The sequence below is a fragment of the Pempheris klunzingeri genome, chromosome 1, assembly GCF_042242105.1.
Source record: "Pempheris klunzingeri isolate RE-2024b chromosome 1, fPemKlu1.hap1, whole genome shotgun sequence".
Classification (NCBI taxonomy): Eukaryota; Metazoa; Chordata; class Actinopteri; order Acropomatiformes; family Pempheridae; genus Pempheris; species Pempheris klunzingeri.
The window spans coordinates 6,918,453-6,933,859 of record NC_092012.1 but is presented as its reverse complement, the minus strand read 5'-3'; the positions used below and the strand labels follow the sequence as shown (position 1 = coordinate 6,933,859).

Here is a 15,407-nt window from a genome sequence, read left to right as displayed (position 1 = left end):
TGGGTTTGTCATCTTTAACTTAGACTTTAACTTGTCTTTCTCTCTCGCTGTCACGACCAGGTCAAGGAGGAGATGCTGTTCGAAGCTCTGACGACACGGAAGACGATTACTGTCGGAGAGAAGCTGATTGTTCCTTACAAACTTTCAGAGGTGAGACTGTTCTCCTGCAGCGCTGACATTGAATATCAGAGGAGTGTGCGATTTAAACATGGACAATTTAGACATGTTAATACAGGAAAGCCCCGAAATGTCCCTACTTGGTAAAGTCCTTACAGGTGACTGAAGTCTGTTACTTTCCTCCTCTCTAGTAGAGATAGACCAGGCAAAATCGCATTATGCTCTAAGCCCATGGACATAATTTCTGTAGAAATACAAAAAAGGCTTGTGAATAAAAGCCAAAGTGCTTCTCCAGACTCCTGCACGAGCTTTACGGCTGAACTGAAGTCACTCACTGGCTTCTCAAATGTTCAACGTTCTGTAACTGGGCTAAGATACAGCTGTTGTTGTTGTCTTTATCTGTGCACTAACATGTCTTGGTCAAATCTGAAGAGAGAGAATCACAGAATGGTGTATGACTAGTGTGTGGTACATACTGTAGGCTGCACTATGGACATGAAGTCACACCTACTAATGCTTGAGGTTTGGTGTGATTTCGCATTGTTTATGTTTACATAAAGTATAATTTTCAGTAGTACGACTAAAGGCATTTTGCCAACTCAATAACTGTGCTGCAGCGTCGTCTCTCCAGTCTGACCCGGCCATGTTTACAGGACAGTGTACACCAGTACCGGATCTTCCTCCCTCCCTCTCTCTCTCTCCCTTAACACATGAACACATAGTCACACCAACACACAGAGTCCTTCAGTCTGTTTAGAGAGAAGGGAAGGCATTTCAAGTCCCTCTACAGTTTTCATTGGGACCCCCACTCTGAAAACAAACACGCCACGGTCTGCAGATGAGAGCCATCTGAAAACAGGAGAGGGACCAACATGGACACACAGTCTAACATGCCTGTCAGTGTGAATGAAGTAGTTTTTACGCATGTGGACCCTACAATGCACCCAGATTTTGTTAACCGCCGTGTTGATGGTGGCGTGTTACATTTTCCCATCAAAATAACAACAGCCTCATAAAGGCCTGATATTTTGGAGCCATTTCGTTTGGACCAACAGTGATTGTTTTGGTAGCACACTGGGTGGTCTCTGTGTAAATATTGCTCTAACAGTCACAACAAGCTCATTGCCTGTGAACTGAAATCATACACTTGAAAACCTCAAAGAAATCTGAGCGTTTCTGTAATGAGTTTTCTCCATTTTGTCTGAGTTATGAAGCCGTTTCCCTCTGAATGTTATTAGTCCAACTTCCTCTAAATAATGAAAAGCTTATGGGTCATTAGACCGCAGTATGTCTGCAGTTCAGAATAGTATCTCTCCTGACTCGGGGAAGGCATATTTGGTCTGTGGCTGCTAAAAATATCCTGGTTAATTATTTAGAAACAAAGGAATTTTAACTTTGAGTGGCCACTTTATGGTTTGTTTTGTTCCTGAAGACCATGGCTCACCTTTGCTGCAGCGAGGTCAAATCTTTCCAGCGGATACAGGAATTAGACGTTTTTTTCTCAAACATTTGACAAGGACGCTTTTGTCAAGTAATCTCCATGGTTATGAAATAACACAATAAACAATAACACTGATCAAGCACACTATTCTTCCTCAGTCTACCCAGGTTTTAATTACAGGACAACAGATAGTTTTAAATATTTAATGTTTGTCATCTGAGCATTATCACGGTTCTTGGCAGCAGCGAAACCCTAAGCTGCTTTTTTTAGTGTAAGCAGTCTATTTGTTGCCTACTAAACCTAATATTTCCAGATTTTAATATTGTGCAACCTCATCCATCGAACCTGGCAGTTCACACCGGATTGTCAGATCTCGTGAGTCGACCTGATGAGTGTTGGGCCGGCTGATGAAATTAATAATGGCTCAGGGACGTCCTGCTGGGACACAGTACAGTTTGCCAGGTTGAGAATGGCAGGGCTAGCGATGTGTTTGAGTATCAGAATTGTCTGCTTTCTCTTGTTTATCTGAATTCTACACGTTATACATTTTCCTTTATGAGTCCTGAGAGCAAAAAGCTGCTGGCAGTACAGTGAGGATGTGATTTACACTGAGGTCAAACTGTAAAGGTTTAGATTTAGAGAAACTGTCTGCACATCTTGACTCTAAACTTTAACCTCGTGATTTCTTCAAACTGGGCAGTTGTTTCATATTTTATACTAAGTATTAAACCATTTTATTCTCTATCTTTAAAAGGCTCCATTCACTGTGTTATTCTTTTATGCAGCACCGGTACAAAAGTGCAGTGTTAGAAGGCCAAGCTCTAATGTATAATACAGATGTGTGGTAGGTTGAGCTTGAGTGGGTGCCATATGAATGCTGTCTGGATTTACCCAGCATCAGTTTGCACCTAAATCTCGTCCATCCTCTGGCACTGCACAAATAAGCACCAACAATTTAAAGGAATAGTCTGCCGTTTTGGTTCGTTCTTGGTTTCTTACACTGTTAGATGAAAAGAGCAATACCTCTCACGTTTGTAGCTTTGGATAAAGACTGGAGGCAGGGAGGAACAGCTAGTCTAGCTCAATGCAACACTAATACAATACACTTTCCATCAGCTCCAAAGCTTATGAATGAACATCTTGAATCTTTGTTTGATATACAAAAACACTGTAACATCAGTTTGCCACTTTATGGCGCACTATTTATTATTTCTTGTTACAGTCTGGCACACAGCTTTTTACATCTCAGTTTTTGTACGGGTTTGTATGGACATAATATCTTAATTAGTGAGCCCTAGAGGTGCTGGTTAGCAGATTTTGCTACCTGTTTGCCCTCTGTTTCAGTTTTTGTGCCAAGCTAAACTACTGGTGGCTTCATATTTAGGATACAGTGGTATGAATCTTCTTATAGAGAGCATAGATAACAAGGAAACAAATTACAGTAAGAGGACATTATATGATAAAATGGTGTCATAATTAGTGTCCTATAATACATCCCTCATATTTCTCCCTTCTTAATCAATTATTATTAAATGTTGTAAACTGAGAAATGACCAGTGCAACTAAGACTAAAGAGATACTGTTTGTGTCTACATCCAGGCTGGTACAGTACGAGACTCCATGGCAAAGTCCCTGTACAGTGCTCTTTTTGACTGGATTGTCTTCAGGATCAACCACGCTCTGCTCAACGTCAAGGACCTGGTGGAGACCACCAAGGTAGGACGCCACGTATGAATTGACTTTTACAATCATGTGTAATAGAGTTTAACCACCTAAGAACAAGAGATGAGGGAGTTGTAGTGTCCCAAGCATAGAAAAGCTCAAAATAATCACTCATTTTTTAAGGAAATAAAATGTTTGCATCATTAATAAACAACATTTTGAGGTGAAAGATTAAATAATTCCGTGGTGCCTTTCTTTGCCTTCTTCAGATCTTGTCCATTGGTGTTCTTGACATTTTTGGTTTTGAGGATTATGAGAACAACAGCTTCGAACAATTCTGCATCAACTTCGCCAACGAACGTCTCCAGCACTACTTCAACCAGCACATCTTCAAGCTCGAACAAGTAAGACACCTTTTTAAATATTCTTTTTCTCAAGGCTGACAGCTCGTAGGAACTGGCGTCCTATTTAAAGCTTTTAACCGGTAGCTTAGCCTCTGAGCTACTGTATTACTGCAGCTGTTATTCGAACATATAATACATCTACCCGCTTAAGTTCTTTGCCTGCGGCCATTTCGAAGGAAACGCCTCATCCTTATCACACCACACAGTGCACGTACACTACAATGACACTGAAACAATGGAGGAATTCTTCATCACATTATGCAACAGGGCTAGTGGAGAAGCTGACAGCCATATGACTCAACTCGCCCTCCCTTTGACCACCCCGGCTGAGGATCTATGTTCTCTTAAGTGAGCTCATTAACTTCAAAGAGCTTTTTAAAGTCATGATCTGTACGATCTGCCTGTAAGTTAAACAGTGTGTTTACCTTGAGCTTGACTGAATCAGCGGCCTGCCCTGACATGTTTAAAGGGGCTTCCACGCAGTTCATGAATGATACCAAGACATGAAGGACCGTGTCCTCCGTCACTCCTGGTTTGAACTGAGGCAGTTGTTCACAAACCGTGTCTCAGCCCAATATCATTGATGTCAAGACTTGTACTGTATGCCATGAGGAGAGACTTCAAAGACTTCTGTGGTTTGGGGACTAAGATAAGTGAAATTCTGAATTATTGTGCTGTAGATTATGGACTTGTCAGACTGATGGCTCATGCGAGTAATAGCCCGAAAATGTAAGTTTCAAAGCCTCATAAACCAAACAAGTTGCCGAGCATGCATGTTTCAGAGCAGTCTCTGCAGAGAGCAAACGTGAACATTTCATCTATGCAAACTTTATCCACAGAGTCTTCTTTTATAACTTGCCCATTGTATATTTACAGATTTTTTTCAATAGTTTAAGCACCAACCAAGTTAGTCAGTACTACTTTTGCTCCCAAACGTGTCTTTTCATTCTTTCACCCTTCCTTGTTGAATACTTTTTGCTTGCTAGTAGTTATAGTTAGTTATAGCTATAGTTTTGTACTTGTGAATTACATTTGAGATCAGTCTGAGGCCAGTAAAGGCCATTACAAAAACCTTAATCTTTAAGTAATACTTCTTTTCATCTTTTTTCACTGAATGAGGCTTCAGCTTCCAGTATTTGTTGATAGTGGAAGTATACTTGTTGATACTCTATCCATAGTACTTCCTGTGCTACTGGTTGTGCATGAACCGTGGCATAGGTCGGACATGTGTTTTTTCTTCTGTTGCGTGACCATTTACTGCAGTACCTGTCCTACTGGATTCCCTCCATCTTGACATCATCCAAATTTTCATTGAACACAGAGCCTTTGCATGTGTAAAAAAATGTATTGCAATCAGGGGTTGAATGTGAATGTGAAATGTTCAGGTTCAATATTCATTTATTTCCTGCAGGTGTCTTTTTTTTTAACTCTCTCACCTAGAGTCAGTCCAGAAGTGACCACTCTTTACTCTTGCATCTACTGCATCAGTCAAACTTTACTGTACTTTGGGGATTGTTTGCTTGTAGATCTTTTATGTTAAAGGCTTTGTGTGTGCAGCAGCATGTGCTACCGTGTGTGTGTGTGTGTGTGTGTGTGTGTGTGTGTGTGTGTGTGTGTGTGTGTGTGTGTGTGTGTGTGTGTGTGTGTGTGTGTGTGTGTGTGTGTGTGTGTGTGTGTGTGTGTGTGTGTGTGTGTGTGTGTGCAAGCTGATGAGTGTTTTGCCAGAAAGTTTAAAGTCTGCAGTAAACAAGCATTCAGATAACGACGATAACGAGCTGTTGACCATCCACTTTCTGATGGATCCATGCAGGATACACATTCAGTTGTCTGGTCAAACTAAACTGCAAAAGGCATTTGACTGTAGCTCAGGTGTGACACGTGCAGGTATACAGGTGCATGATTATACCAGCAAGTGTGTTCTGCACTTTTTACATAAGGTTTGATTTCAGGGTTACCAGCTTTGCAGATGATGTAGCCACATGTATTAAGCCAGTCCTGACACGCTGGCTCACAATAGATTGACCTCTTACTTACTCTGCATGTGAACATGGCTGTGAAATTATCAGTAAATGTGTTCTAGTATTGATTTCTAATATTTTCCGTGGATCAAACCGCCGCTTCAGCTTTTAAGCCACGTTTTTTTTTTTTTTTTTATCAGGCATAGTGGATTTTATCACATACATGCTTGTTCAGTAAACAAAGTTTTGAAGCTACATGATGATTAAAAGTGTAACAAAGAGCTACAGTAAAGCATTAGTTGTGTGTGGAAAAATTGATTTGCACCACTGAGACAGCTTGAAAGCCTCTGAAAATGAATCAAGCAGGATAGGTTGACCAAGAGCTGGCATGCTTCACGTTTCCACTGTAGCCAGCTTCACACCCTCGTCTACAGTTACATACAGTATATTTCCATTCATCCGTCGACCCATGAGTCACCTCGTTGGAGCAGTTAGGGGCTAAATGGTTTGCTTAAGGGCACATAGGTGGTCATTTCAAGGAGGAATATTTTTTTTCTTTTGCTTTTCAAATAGCCTCTCCGCCAGTAATCACATTGTGGAAAAACATGAAATCGGACAAAAGAATGTTAGTATAATAATAATTATTCTATAGTATTACAGTATAATCACGAGCCAATTAACAGTTTATTGGCACTGATTTTAAGTGAAATTACAAATCAGTAATTGTCAGTTTGACTTGACTGATTTGAGCCATTATCCAACATCTATATCTGCTAAAATAAAATGTAATGGAAAAAAATGTACAATGTATTCTTTTGAAATGTAGTGGAGTAGAAGTAAAAAGTAGCATAAAATAAAAAGATTGTAACTAAGTACAACACTTGAGTAAATGTACTTGGACACATTACATGGAGGATTCTGTGAAAAGGCTTCATGTTTCATGTCGTTCTGTTGCAACCAGGTCTTTTTCAGTAGTGGGGAAGGGGCTGTTATTTATTAGAAATGAAAGGGTTAGATTAAGAAAACATTATTAACACTAACTGTAGGGAAGTTGTGTAGAAGTTGATTCTGCACATTTTGGAGACATGTGACGGTTTCTTTAGTTGTTGGCAGAGTCAAAGTTAAAGTGAATCACGGCAGTTAAAGGAAGATGATTTATAAGCATGTCGAGGGGGTGGATACAGTATCCTGTGCAATATAATACAATCCAATCAAACACCCCCGCAAACCACAGCTTAGAGTGTGACTGCCAAAGAGTTGAGTCAGCACCCATCTGACTGACACACAAACTGAATATTACAGACTTCACAAATGTTTATTCCAGGGCTGTTGTATTGGATGATGTTGCACAGGTGTTAGCTTTATATAGTTTGCAGCCTCTCTGTGTCTATTTGAAAGACACAATAGTAAAAAACCTGTTTGTAATAAGTCACTCAAAGATAGACAGACGTGTTCTACAGCTTTAACGGTATTATGCTGGAGGAAATTTGGTTTGCAGCCAGACATTAAACTAAATGTGACAACAGTTCACTGATGACACTTAAGAAAATAAAGCAATAACAGTTTAACAAAAACTTCTTCATACCTTCACACCCTTTTTTTTATAACTTATTGATATTTCCTTCTTTAATCTGTTTTTCTAAAAAAGACTTTTGAGACTACTGAACAGTGTGTGGGACTTGATTAAAGGACTGTATCTGTTTTCCCCAAAGAAAGTCTTTAAGAATACATCTTTAACATTTCTAGGAAAGATTTTTGGCAAAGATCTTATTTTTGCTCAGTTAAAGTTGAAGCTAATTTTCAAGGATCACTGATTTTAGAGCGAGACTAGTAGTGTGTCGTTTTTGAAAGCAGAGATAACACATTCCTTTTCATACAAATGGAAAAACTGAGGCTTTAAGCCATAAAACACACTCTTGCTCTGTTGAGTACACACAGAGGTTTTTGCTGCCACGGCCTCATTTAGTCTGGTATGAACAGTAGCTTTTGGTTACCAGTGATGGCAACATTTAAATATTTAATACACTGTCAGTGACATTACTTAGTCTTTAAATGTTTCTACAGATGTTAAGGACAAATCATTCTTTTTTCCACAGACTTAACACGGTCGCTGTCCTGTGTAACTCAGGCGTACAGTCTCAGAAAAAAAGAAACAGCTCTGGGATGAACCAGCTGCACTTTTCAGTAGGGGAGTAACAGCTGGTGTTGAAGAATATATTTACTTAATACAAAATAAATCTTTTGTGATAAGAGTTTAATCAGATTGTCAAAAGAAAAAGAATGTGTTACACAAAGATGCTCTCAAAATTGTTGTAATCTTAATGAAATGTTCACCATTTTGTATTAGAGTGACCAGCAGCAGACTCAAGTCATTTGGTTTCATCTCGCTTTATTCTTCCCTGTGAACTGTATTGTCCTCAGCATATATAGTGGAGGAAGCAACAGTAATTAACTTGATTTTTTTTTTCTTTTCAGCCTTCTGACTTGAGGGTAACAAGAGAGAAGGAGATTCCAGTGATTTTGATTAAACTTCCCCCTGGATTAAAGTCTTTATTGGTTAAATCTCTTTCCCAGAACTCAGGAAAATAACATGTATTGGGAAGAACACTGATAAATGCTCTGAATGCCTCTCTTATTATTAAACCACCACAAGGCCAGTGAAGATCTGAAGAGTGATTTGTAGCACGGGGAGACAACATGAAAGCATGCATAAAAGCAACGCTGCTGCTTTGATTGGAAAAATTTGCCACAGACCAACCCACTTAGGACCGTTTCTCTGTTTTTGATGGCACACTGATAATTCTTTTATCTGATCTTTTTAGTAAATGCAGAGAAATATTATCTTCAATGCCGCAGGCCTAACCTTAAGACTCATTCTCTGTATTTATATCTGTTTTTGAAAAGCTTAAAAGCATGAAAGCACAATTCTGATCTTTTAAAACATGTAGATGTGATCAGATGCACTTAATAATGCACTTTTTTTATACAACAGGAGCTGCTGAAAAATTCATTCACATCTCAGTTCTCTGTTCTCAGTTACATCCTATTACAAATCTTGGAAGCAAAGTATTATTGAATGTCGCGCTGACACCAAGCTGTTTGTAATATGTGTCCCGACAGGAGGAATATAGGGCGGAGGGCATCAGCTGGCGCAACATCGACTACATCGACAATACAGGCTGCATTACCCTGATCAGCAAGAAGCCCACAGCGCTGTTCCACCTACTGGATGAAGAGTGCAAGTGAGTTTTTCAGCATGTGTTGCTACCTGTTTGACTTGTTCATATCTTTTGGAAACTAAAACTAATTTTATTTTTCTACTAGCTGGTGAAGACAGATGGATATGTAGTATGTAAAGACCAAGAGAGATGAATAGAGGTGCTTGCATTTGTCAGGAGAAGGAAAATTGGGTCCAAATAAATGTCATCTTTGTTCATGGTCCGCTGGATTTATCAATCCACAATTATCTGCCATCATGTTATAGTCTTATAAGTTCATAAGGTGATTGTATGTCAGTAGGCATTAGTCTATTAGCTTCTTTAGCTCTTATGCCCCCCAGTGGCCAAAAATCAATGTAAGCAGCTTTAACTTCAAGGAGACAAATTAAAAGCTTTGAATTCATCTTGACAAACTTCTACAAGATTTAGGATAGCTGCAATGAACAGTTGTTTTTATTACTGCTTTGTTTTTTTGGTTTCAAAACAAACATTTGCAGTAATAACGCTGTTCTTTAATCTATAATGAATCTGAGTCAAATCACTGTAGTGTAGAATGAAGTGAAGAATGAAGCATTCAAACCCAAGTTGCGTAAATTTAAAGTGAAGTAAATTCAAAGCTTTCAGATTCATGAATGTCCTGTGACTATTTTCACTAACAATATTTCCTCCTTTATTTCCCCCCTCTTCTCCATTTGGACACTGAATCAAATTCCTCCCACTTTTAAAAGCTGGAAAGCGCCGAGTCTTTGGCTGAGTTATTTTCATAGCTCAGGTTTCACCCCACTCCAAAACCCCTGGTGTCTCATTCTTCCCCTCTTCTCTTCTTGTAAGCTGCTGATTTTCTACAGAAGCTCTGGCTCTTCATACTAAAGGACTGGAAGGAAACCTGAGCTGAGATCATCTTAAAATGATACTCCTCAACCGGTGGCGTCAAAGGATAAAATGTCAAAACTGGTTACAGATCAGATCATGTTAATGCGCCACCTTTCGAGGGGTCCATCATAAGCAGTTGTACTATATAGTTGTCATGACCAGATTAGAGTCTGGTGGAAAAAAAATGATGTCTGAAATTCATTATATTCACACTGAAAATGTTCAACAGATTCCTATCTGTTCAGCGTTTATACCGCAGTATTCATGATGTGGTTGACATCTTACCAAGTGCCTCAACGATGTGTTTTCACATTAAAAACAGATGTAAAAACTCATTGTTCTTCAAATCACACTCCTCTGTCTTCGGTCTCATTTCAGTTTCCCTCAAGCCACCAACCAGACTTTGCTGGATAAGTTCAAGCGGCAGCATGAGGGGAACAGCTACATCGAGTTCCCCGCTGTCATGGAGCCCGCCTTCATTATCCGACACTATGCCGGCAAGGTCAAGTACGGCGTCAAGGTCAGTGTAATCTTCACTTCCTCACCTACTTATTGATTAGGCAGACTTGGAAAAGAGGGAGTGCAGCCTATCTCAATTGTTTTTTACTTTTTAAGCTTTTATTGTTGCAGGGAAAGTGTCACAACTAATAATACCAGAAGGTCTGGATTATATACCCCTAAATAGAAAATTATAGTTTGTTGAAAAGCTTCTCTCAACTGTATATGTATATAATCTTTAACATGAGCTTTATTACTTTTGATTAACATTTCGTAAAACCTGTTTTTAAAAAATGGCTAGATTTGTGGGACATCATGCTACATAAACATTAAAGGCAGAATGAGAAGGGTTTTCTTCTAAAACGATGTGTGGACCCCAGGAAGATTTCCAACTGCTAAGGCAGAAGCCAGTAAGATGAAAAATAAAAACCATTGTATGTCTGTCACACGTACAGGATTTCAGGGAGAAGAACACAGACCACATGCGCCCGGACATCGTCGCTCTACTCAAGAGCAGCAAGAACGCCTTCATCTGCGGGCTGATAGGCATCGACCCGTCAGCCACTTTCCGCTGGGCGGTACTCCGAGCCTACTTCAGGGCCCTGGTGGCTTTCAGAGAGGCTGGGAAGAGACACACGCAGAAGAAGACTGGTGAGCACTAATGGAAACTCTACCAATACGCACAATATAGTGGCGAGGCAGAGTACGCTCTGTAAAGGTCTCTTTTTGAAAGTTGCGATGATAGATGGAGAAATCTTACCAGAGCTTAGAAAGTCTAACAAGGCTTTTAAAAATATCAGTCAAAAACACATCTTTTTTTTTTTATTGTATCAAGGCAACTACTGAAATTAAATTTCTGCCTTTATTATTTATTTACAGCATTTTGTAGCTGCTTGAGTTCAAGTTATTTATTTAATTAGAATAAATATTCATAGATGATGAAATCTGTGCTCTCTGTAGTTTGTGTAAAGCTCAGGCTGTGTCAAAACAGCACCAAAGAATCCACGAAGAGGCAAAAGGACGTTGACTTTACTGAATGTGATGTGAGCATCACAGGTACTTTTTGGTACGACAAAAGTGTCAGGAAACTGTTTTTGAAGCTTGCAGTTCATTGGCAGACCAAATGTGTCTGTCTTCAGTGAAACAGCTCGGATGAAGACGACTTATAAGCTTGAACTAAAAACGGTTGAGATCGATTCAACCAGTAAACTATTTTAGAATTATTTTCTCAGTTTTTCTGCCATACACAGTACCGTATGCTCACATGCCATGCAGTTAGGACTGTGTCCTCTTCGGTCACCATAGTTTTCCTTATTTCCGCCATATTTTGTGTTTCAGTAGTCACTGTTCTGTAGTATGTGTGCATAGTGCTAGTAGTGCTGCCATGTATTCACAGTAGCTCTTGCTCTTCGTCTCTCTCAGCTTTGGCTCTCTACGAATGCCTTCCTTTCCCTTAGATGTTACTCTAGCTGTACTTGATATGCAGTAGATATTCCCATCGGATGTCCTTTCGACACTGCCGTCGTATGAACCAGACCTGCGCTCTGCACCCTCTTGACCCTTCCTACTCCTGAAATTTTACATGTAGATGTTATTATCTGAAAATAGATTTTGTATCCTTTGCTTATTCTTAGATATCTTTTAGAAATTTTTCCAACTGAGCTCTAAATATATCAGTGCCACCCAAAGGAGCCTGTTACATGTCTTCTAAAATATTTCTGCAAAATGCTAAATGTTTTTAATGTGCCAAGTCTTTGATTTCTTTATACATTACTAAGTAAATGTAAATTGAATTACCTTTAAATACCCTCACCTTGTCAAAGAGCACAAGGACTGTAGAATCAGGTCACAGAAAAACTTGAAGACATTGCAAGGAAGTGCCTTTGGGGGGCGAACACAGAACTACAATGACAAACTGCTGCCACCAACTGCAGTTTTGACTGTCAATCATCTTCTCTCCAGAAGTCTTGCACAGGTATCTCTCCAGTAGACGACTGCATCTCTTGGTCTCTTCTTCTTCGCTGTCTAATCTGTCATTTCTCTCTCTCTCTCTCTCTCTCCCTTTCCCCCCCCTTTTCTTTCCTTGTGTATTTTTCTCTTCTCTGTTTTTCTTTTGTTTTGCTTCTCCAAGGGCATGATGACGCTGCTCCCTGTGCAGTTTTGAAAAGTGTGGATAGTTTTAGCTTTCTGCAGCACCCAGTGCATCAGAGAAGCTTAGAGATCCTGCAGAGATGCAAAGAGGAGAAGTACAGTAAGGCTGCCAATACAACATCTCCTCCTACTTTGATGTTAGGGAGGGAAACTGTAGGGACGAGGCCGACCAACATCACAAACTTTACTGCACTGCACTGCAGCCAAAGTCAAGCCAAAAGAGCTCAAAATAATAACAGCATCCTAAAGAACTTCAAGAGACATAGTTTCACAAAGTTATTTTTTTTTAATTTTCTGCTTTGTGATTTGATTTACAACTGTCATTTTCTATCATTAGACTAGATGCTTGTTGGTCTTCGCTCCCTCTGTCTCCCTCTTCCCTCTTTCTAATGCACCTGCATGTGTTTGTTCTGAGTTTTGTCTCGCACGTTGTTCACTAGCATGCTTCAGCCGTTCTGTCACTTACACTGTGCTTGTAAATGGCGAGCAGAGAAATGCATGGTCGTACAGCGCTATCAGCTAACTCCGGTGTGGGGAAACAACGCAGTAACACCTGTCCATCACTCCCTTTTTTTGTCAGTAATAGCACACAGCTACACTGTCATGTCCTGTCCTGTCTGTTGGGCAGAAGGTATATTTGCTTGTGCACCACAGCACACGTTTCTAGTCACTAATATCACATAGGCTGGTGATGGTGATAGAAGACTGAGGGGGTGTACAGGTATGGGACACAGATGTGTTTATTACCATCACTAACTTGCTCACAGGCAGCTTTACACATGGTGCAGGACACACAGCCGACCTCACACACTTCTGTCAAAGGTCACTTGTCCCTTACGATCATTTCATTACACTCAGATGTGTTTGTGTCTTTTTGTTTTGTGCCACCCTGCAGCTCCAGATGAGAGTGAAAATGTTGTACAAAGTGATGAAACTGAAAACGGTATACTGTTAAGTCACCTGATAAACTGCTCTCCCAGATTGCTTTCGAAAGTAGGCTAACACACACTGTAGATTTCACTGATTTCTCACCTCTGTGGCTTTAGATTCACAGGGAATGCTCTTATATGAATAATATCACCTTGCCAGCAACTACAGGCTTGTCGCTGCCTAAACCAGCCAACACACTGTAATAGTGCAACAAAGCACACTTAATTACACCCATTCTGCTCCGACTTTTACTTCTTAAATTCTCTTTAGTTTCACCTAAATGGCTACTGCCTGCCTTGCTTCATTAGGTATTTTAAATAACTAAACAAACTATCCATACTATACCAAATAACACTAACAAGAGCGACTCACTGTTAACCTCACAGACATTTGTTTCAATGTTAAATCATGCGCGGCACTTTCTATTTCCAATAAAAAGGCACATAACACTCACTGCAATAACACTGGAGGTGTCACATGGTGTCGGAAGTGTGTTTTTGCTTGGGAGAAGGGTTTGAAAGATTTGATCTTTTGTCTATGTCCATTTTGTGTGCACGCGTGTGAGAGCGTGTGGTTTTGTGTTCTTACACGTGACGCCAACCTGTGTATCCGTGACCAGGTTTGACCAGAAAGAGTCCACGTACACCACTGTCAGACCTGCAGGGAAGCAACACCATCAATGAGAAATCCCCACGGTAAGAGTCCATGCTGTGTTTGAACATTTGTTGTGATGTTGTGTTTCAAGCTCTTTTAGAAAGCTTCCAAATCAGTTGTCAGGTCAAGTCGGGAGAGTTTTAAAGAAATACACATTTTCAGATTCTTATTTATAACTCAAAGGTTCTCCTAATGACTGCCAGGGGCTGGACACACAACCACCTGTACATGTGTCACATCAGGGCAAAGTACTGAGTCACAAAAGTTACCGTATAGTTAAACTATTACTCATCTGAGCAAAGATTTAACTTCATAAAAGTAGAGTTTATTGCAGGATTATGATAGTATATATTAGATAATTTTACCTATCTGCTTTATATGTAGTTATTTACAGACACAGCGAAGGAAAGTGAGCTTTTTCCCCACTTTTAGTCATGATGTAATGTTTCAGATCCACGCTGAATATGATAATGTTGATATTCATAAACATAATATGAGACATGAATGATTACTTGTGCATTTATCTCAGTAGTATTTGTTTATGCATTTTCCCTTTTTTCTTTTGATTCTTTAGAAAAATCCAGTGTCAGTTTTTGTGTTTTTATCGTCTGTTTGGCCTGATTCAGTTGAGCAACACGGGGACGAATTAACTTTTTGTAAAGATTTTACTTGTTTATTAGTTTTTCCAACATTTTGTGAATTTATTATTGAGCTGACAGTAAAAAGAGGAAATTAAGGGAGAGAGAGAGATGGGCAAAGACCTGCAACAAATGCCCCAGGTTGGACTTAAAGCAGTGGCTTTGTGGTTCATTGTCAGAGTCCCCCTCCCCTTCAGGCCTCCAGGACGTCCCGTAAACTTAGTATTTGATCTCACAAATTACAAAGAGCTCAGGAAATAGTCATCATCAACCGGCCTCTTTGTACCTCTCTTACAGGTGGAGTCTCAAACTTTAAATAACATACATTTTAATCATCATGCAGTGATATTCACCTCCAGGGATTTTGAGACAGACGTGGAATACCATTTTTTTTTTTTTAGAAAAGAAGAAAAAAAAGAGCGATGACTGTGCCTTGACCCTGAGCGTTGCTCTCATTCCACCCCACTGAGACCCCGGTCCACCAACTCCTCTAATTAGCCCTGGACCGTGAGATTAGCAGCCCACGACCACGACTGGTAGCGCGGAGTGGTACAAGATGTCTTTTGTTACACAGGAGCTCAGTCTGGGGCTGTTAAAATCCCCCCTCAATGTGATTTGCAACCTGTGCCCTCCCTCTGCCTCCTTTTTTGTCTCTTACTCTCACTCACTGCACACTCATCCTCTGCATACTAGGAGAGCACTAAACCCTGTGCAGCTGCTTCCTCTGTGATGTAAAGTCCAAGCTATGCATCGGAGAGGAGTGCCCAGGGAGTGATAAATATTCAGTCCCTGCAGGGTGCTTGTCGGCTGCAGAGAGCAGCGGACAGTGTAGTGCTTTATGGGACTCTCAAGAGAAACTATGG

The 15,407-nt window shown here is 40.1% G+C and overlaps 1 protein-coding gene across 11 annotated transcripts in view; it reads left to right on the top strand.

Moving 5' to 3' along the window:
- The window catches only part of myo9aa (myosin IXAa), a 97,879-nt gene that overhangs the window by 59,708 nt on the left and 22,764 nt on the right, over positions 1–15,407 (top strand). For 6 of the 11 annotated variants that reach the window (XM_070838793.1, XM_070838948.1, XM_070838694.1 and 3 more), the window contains 9 exons: positions 61–150; positions 3,158–3,274; positions 3,490–3,624; positions 8,703–8,824; positions 10,052–10,193; positions 10,627–10,822; positions 12,303–12,422; positions 13,218–13,265; positions 13,872–13,947. In XM_070838793.1, coding sequence (XP_070694894.1) covers positions 61–150; positions 3,158–3,274; positions 3,490–3,624; positions 8,703–8,824; positions 10,052–10,193; positions 10,627–10,822; positions 12,303–12,422; positions 13,218–13,265; positions 13,872–13,947 — 1,046 coding nt within the window. The remainder of the gene's footprint in view (positions 1–60; positions 151–3,157; positions 3,275–3,489; positions 3,625–8,702; positions 8,825–10,051; positions 10,194–10,626; positions 10,823–12,302; positions 12,423–13,217; positions 13,266–13,871; positions 13,948–15,407) is intronic. The other 5 variants (XM_070839024.1, XM_070838783.1, XM_070838774.1 and 2 more) reach the window with 2 other exon arrangements.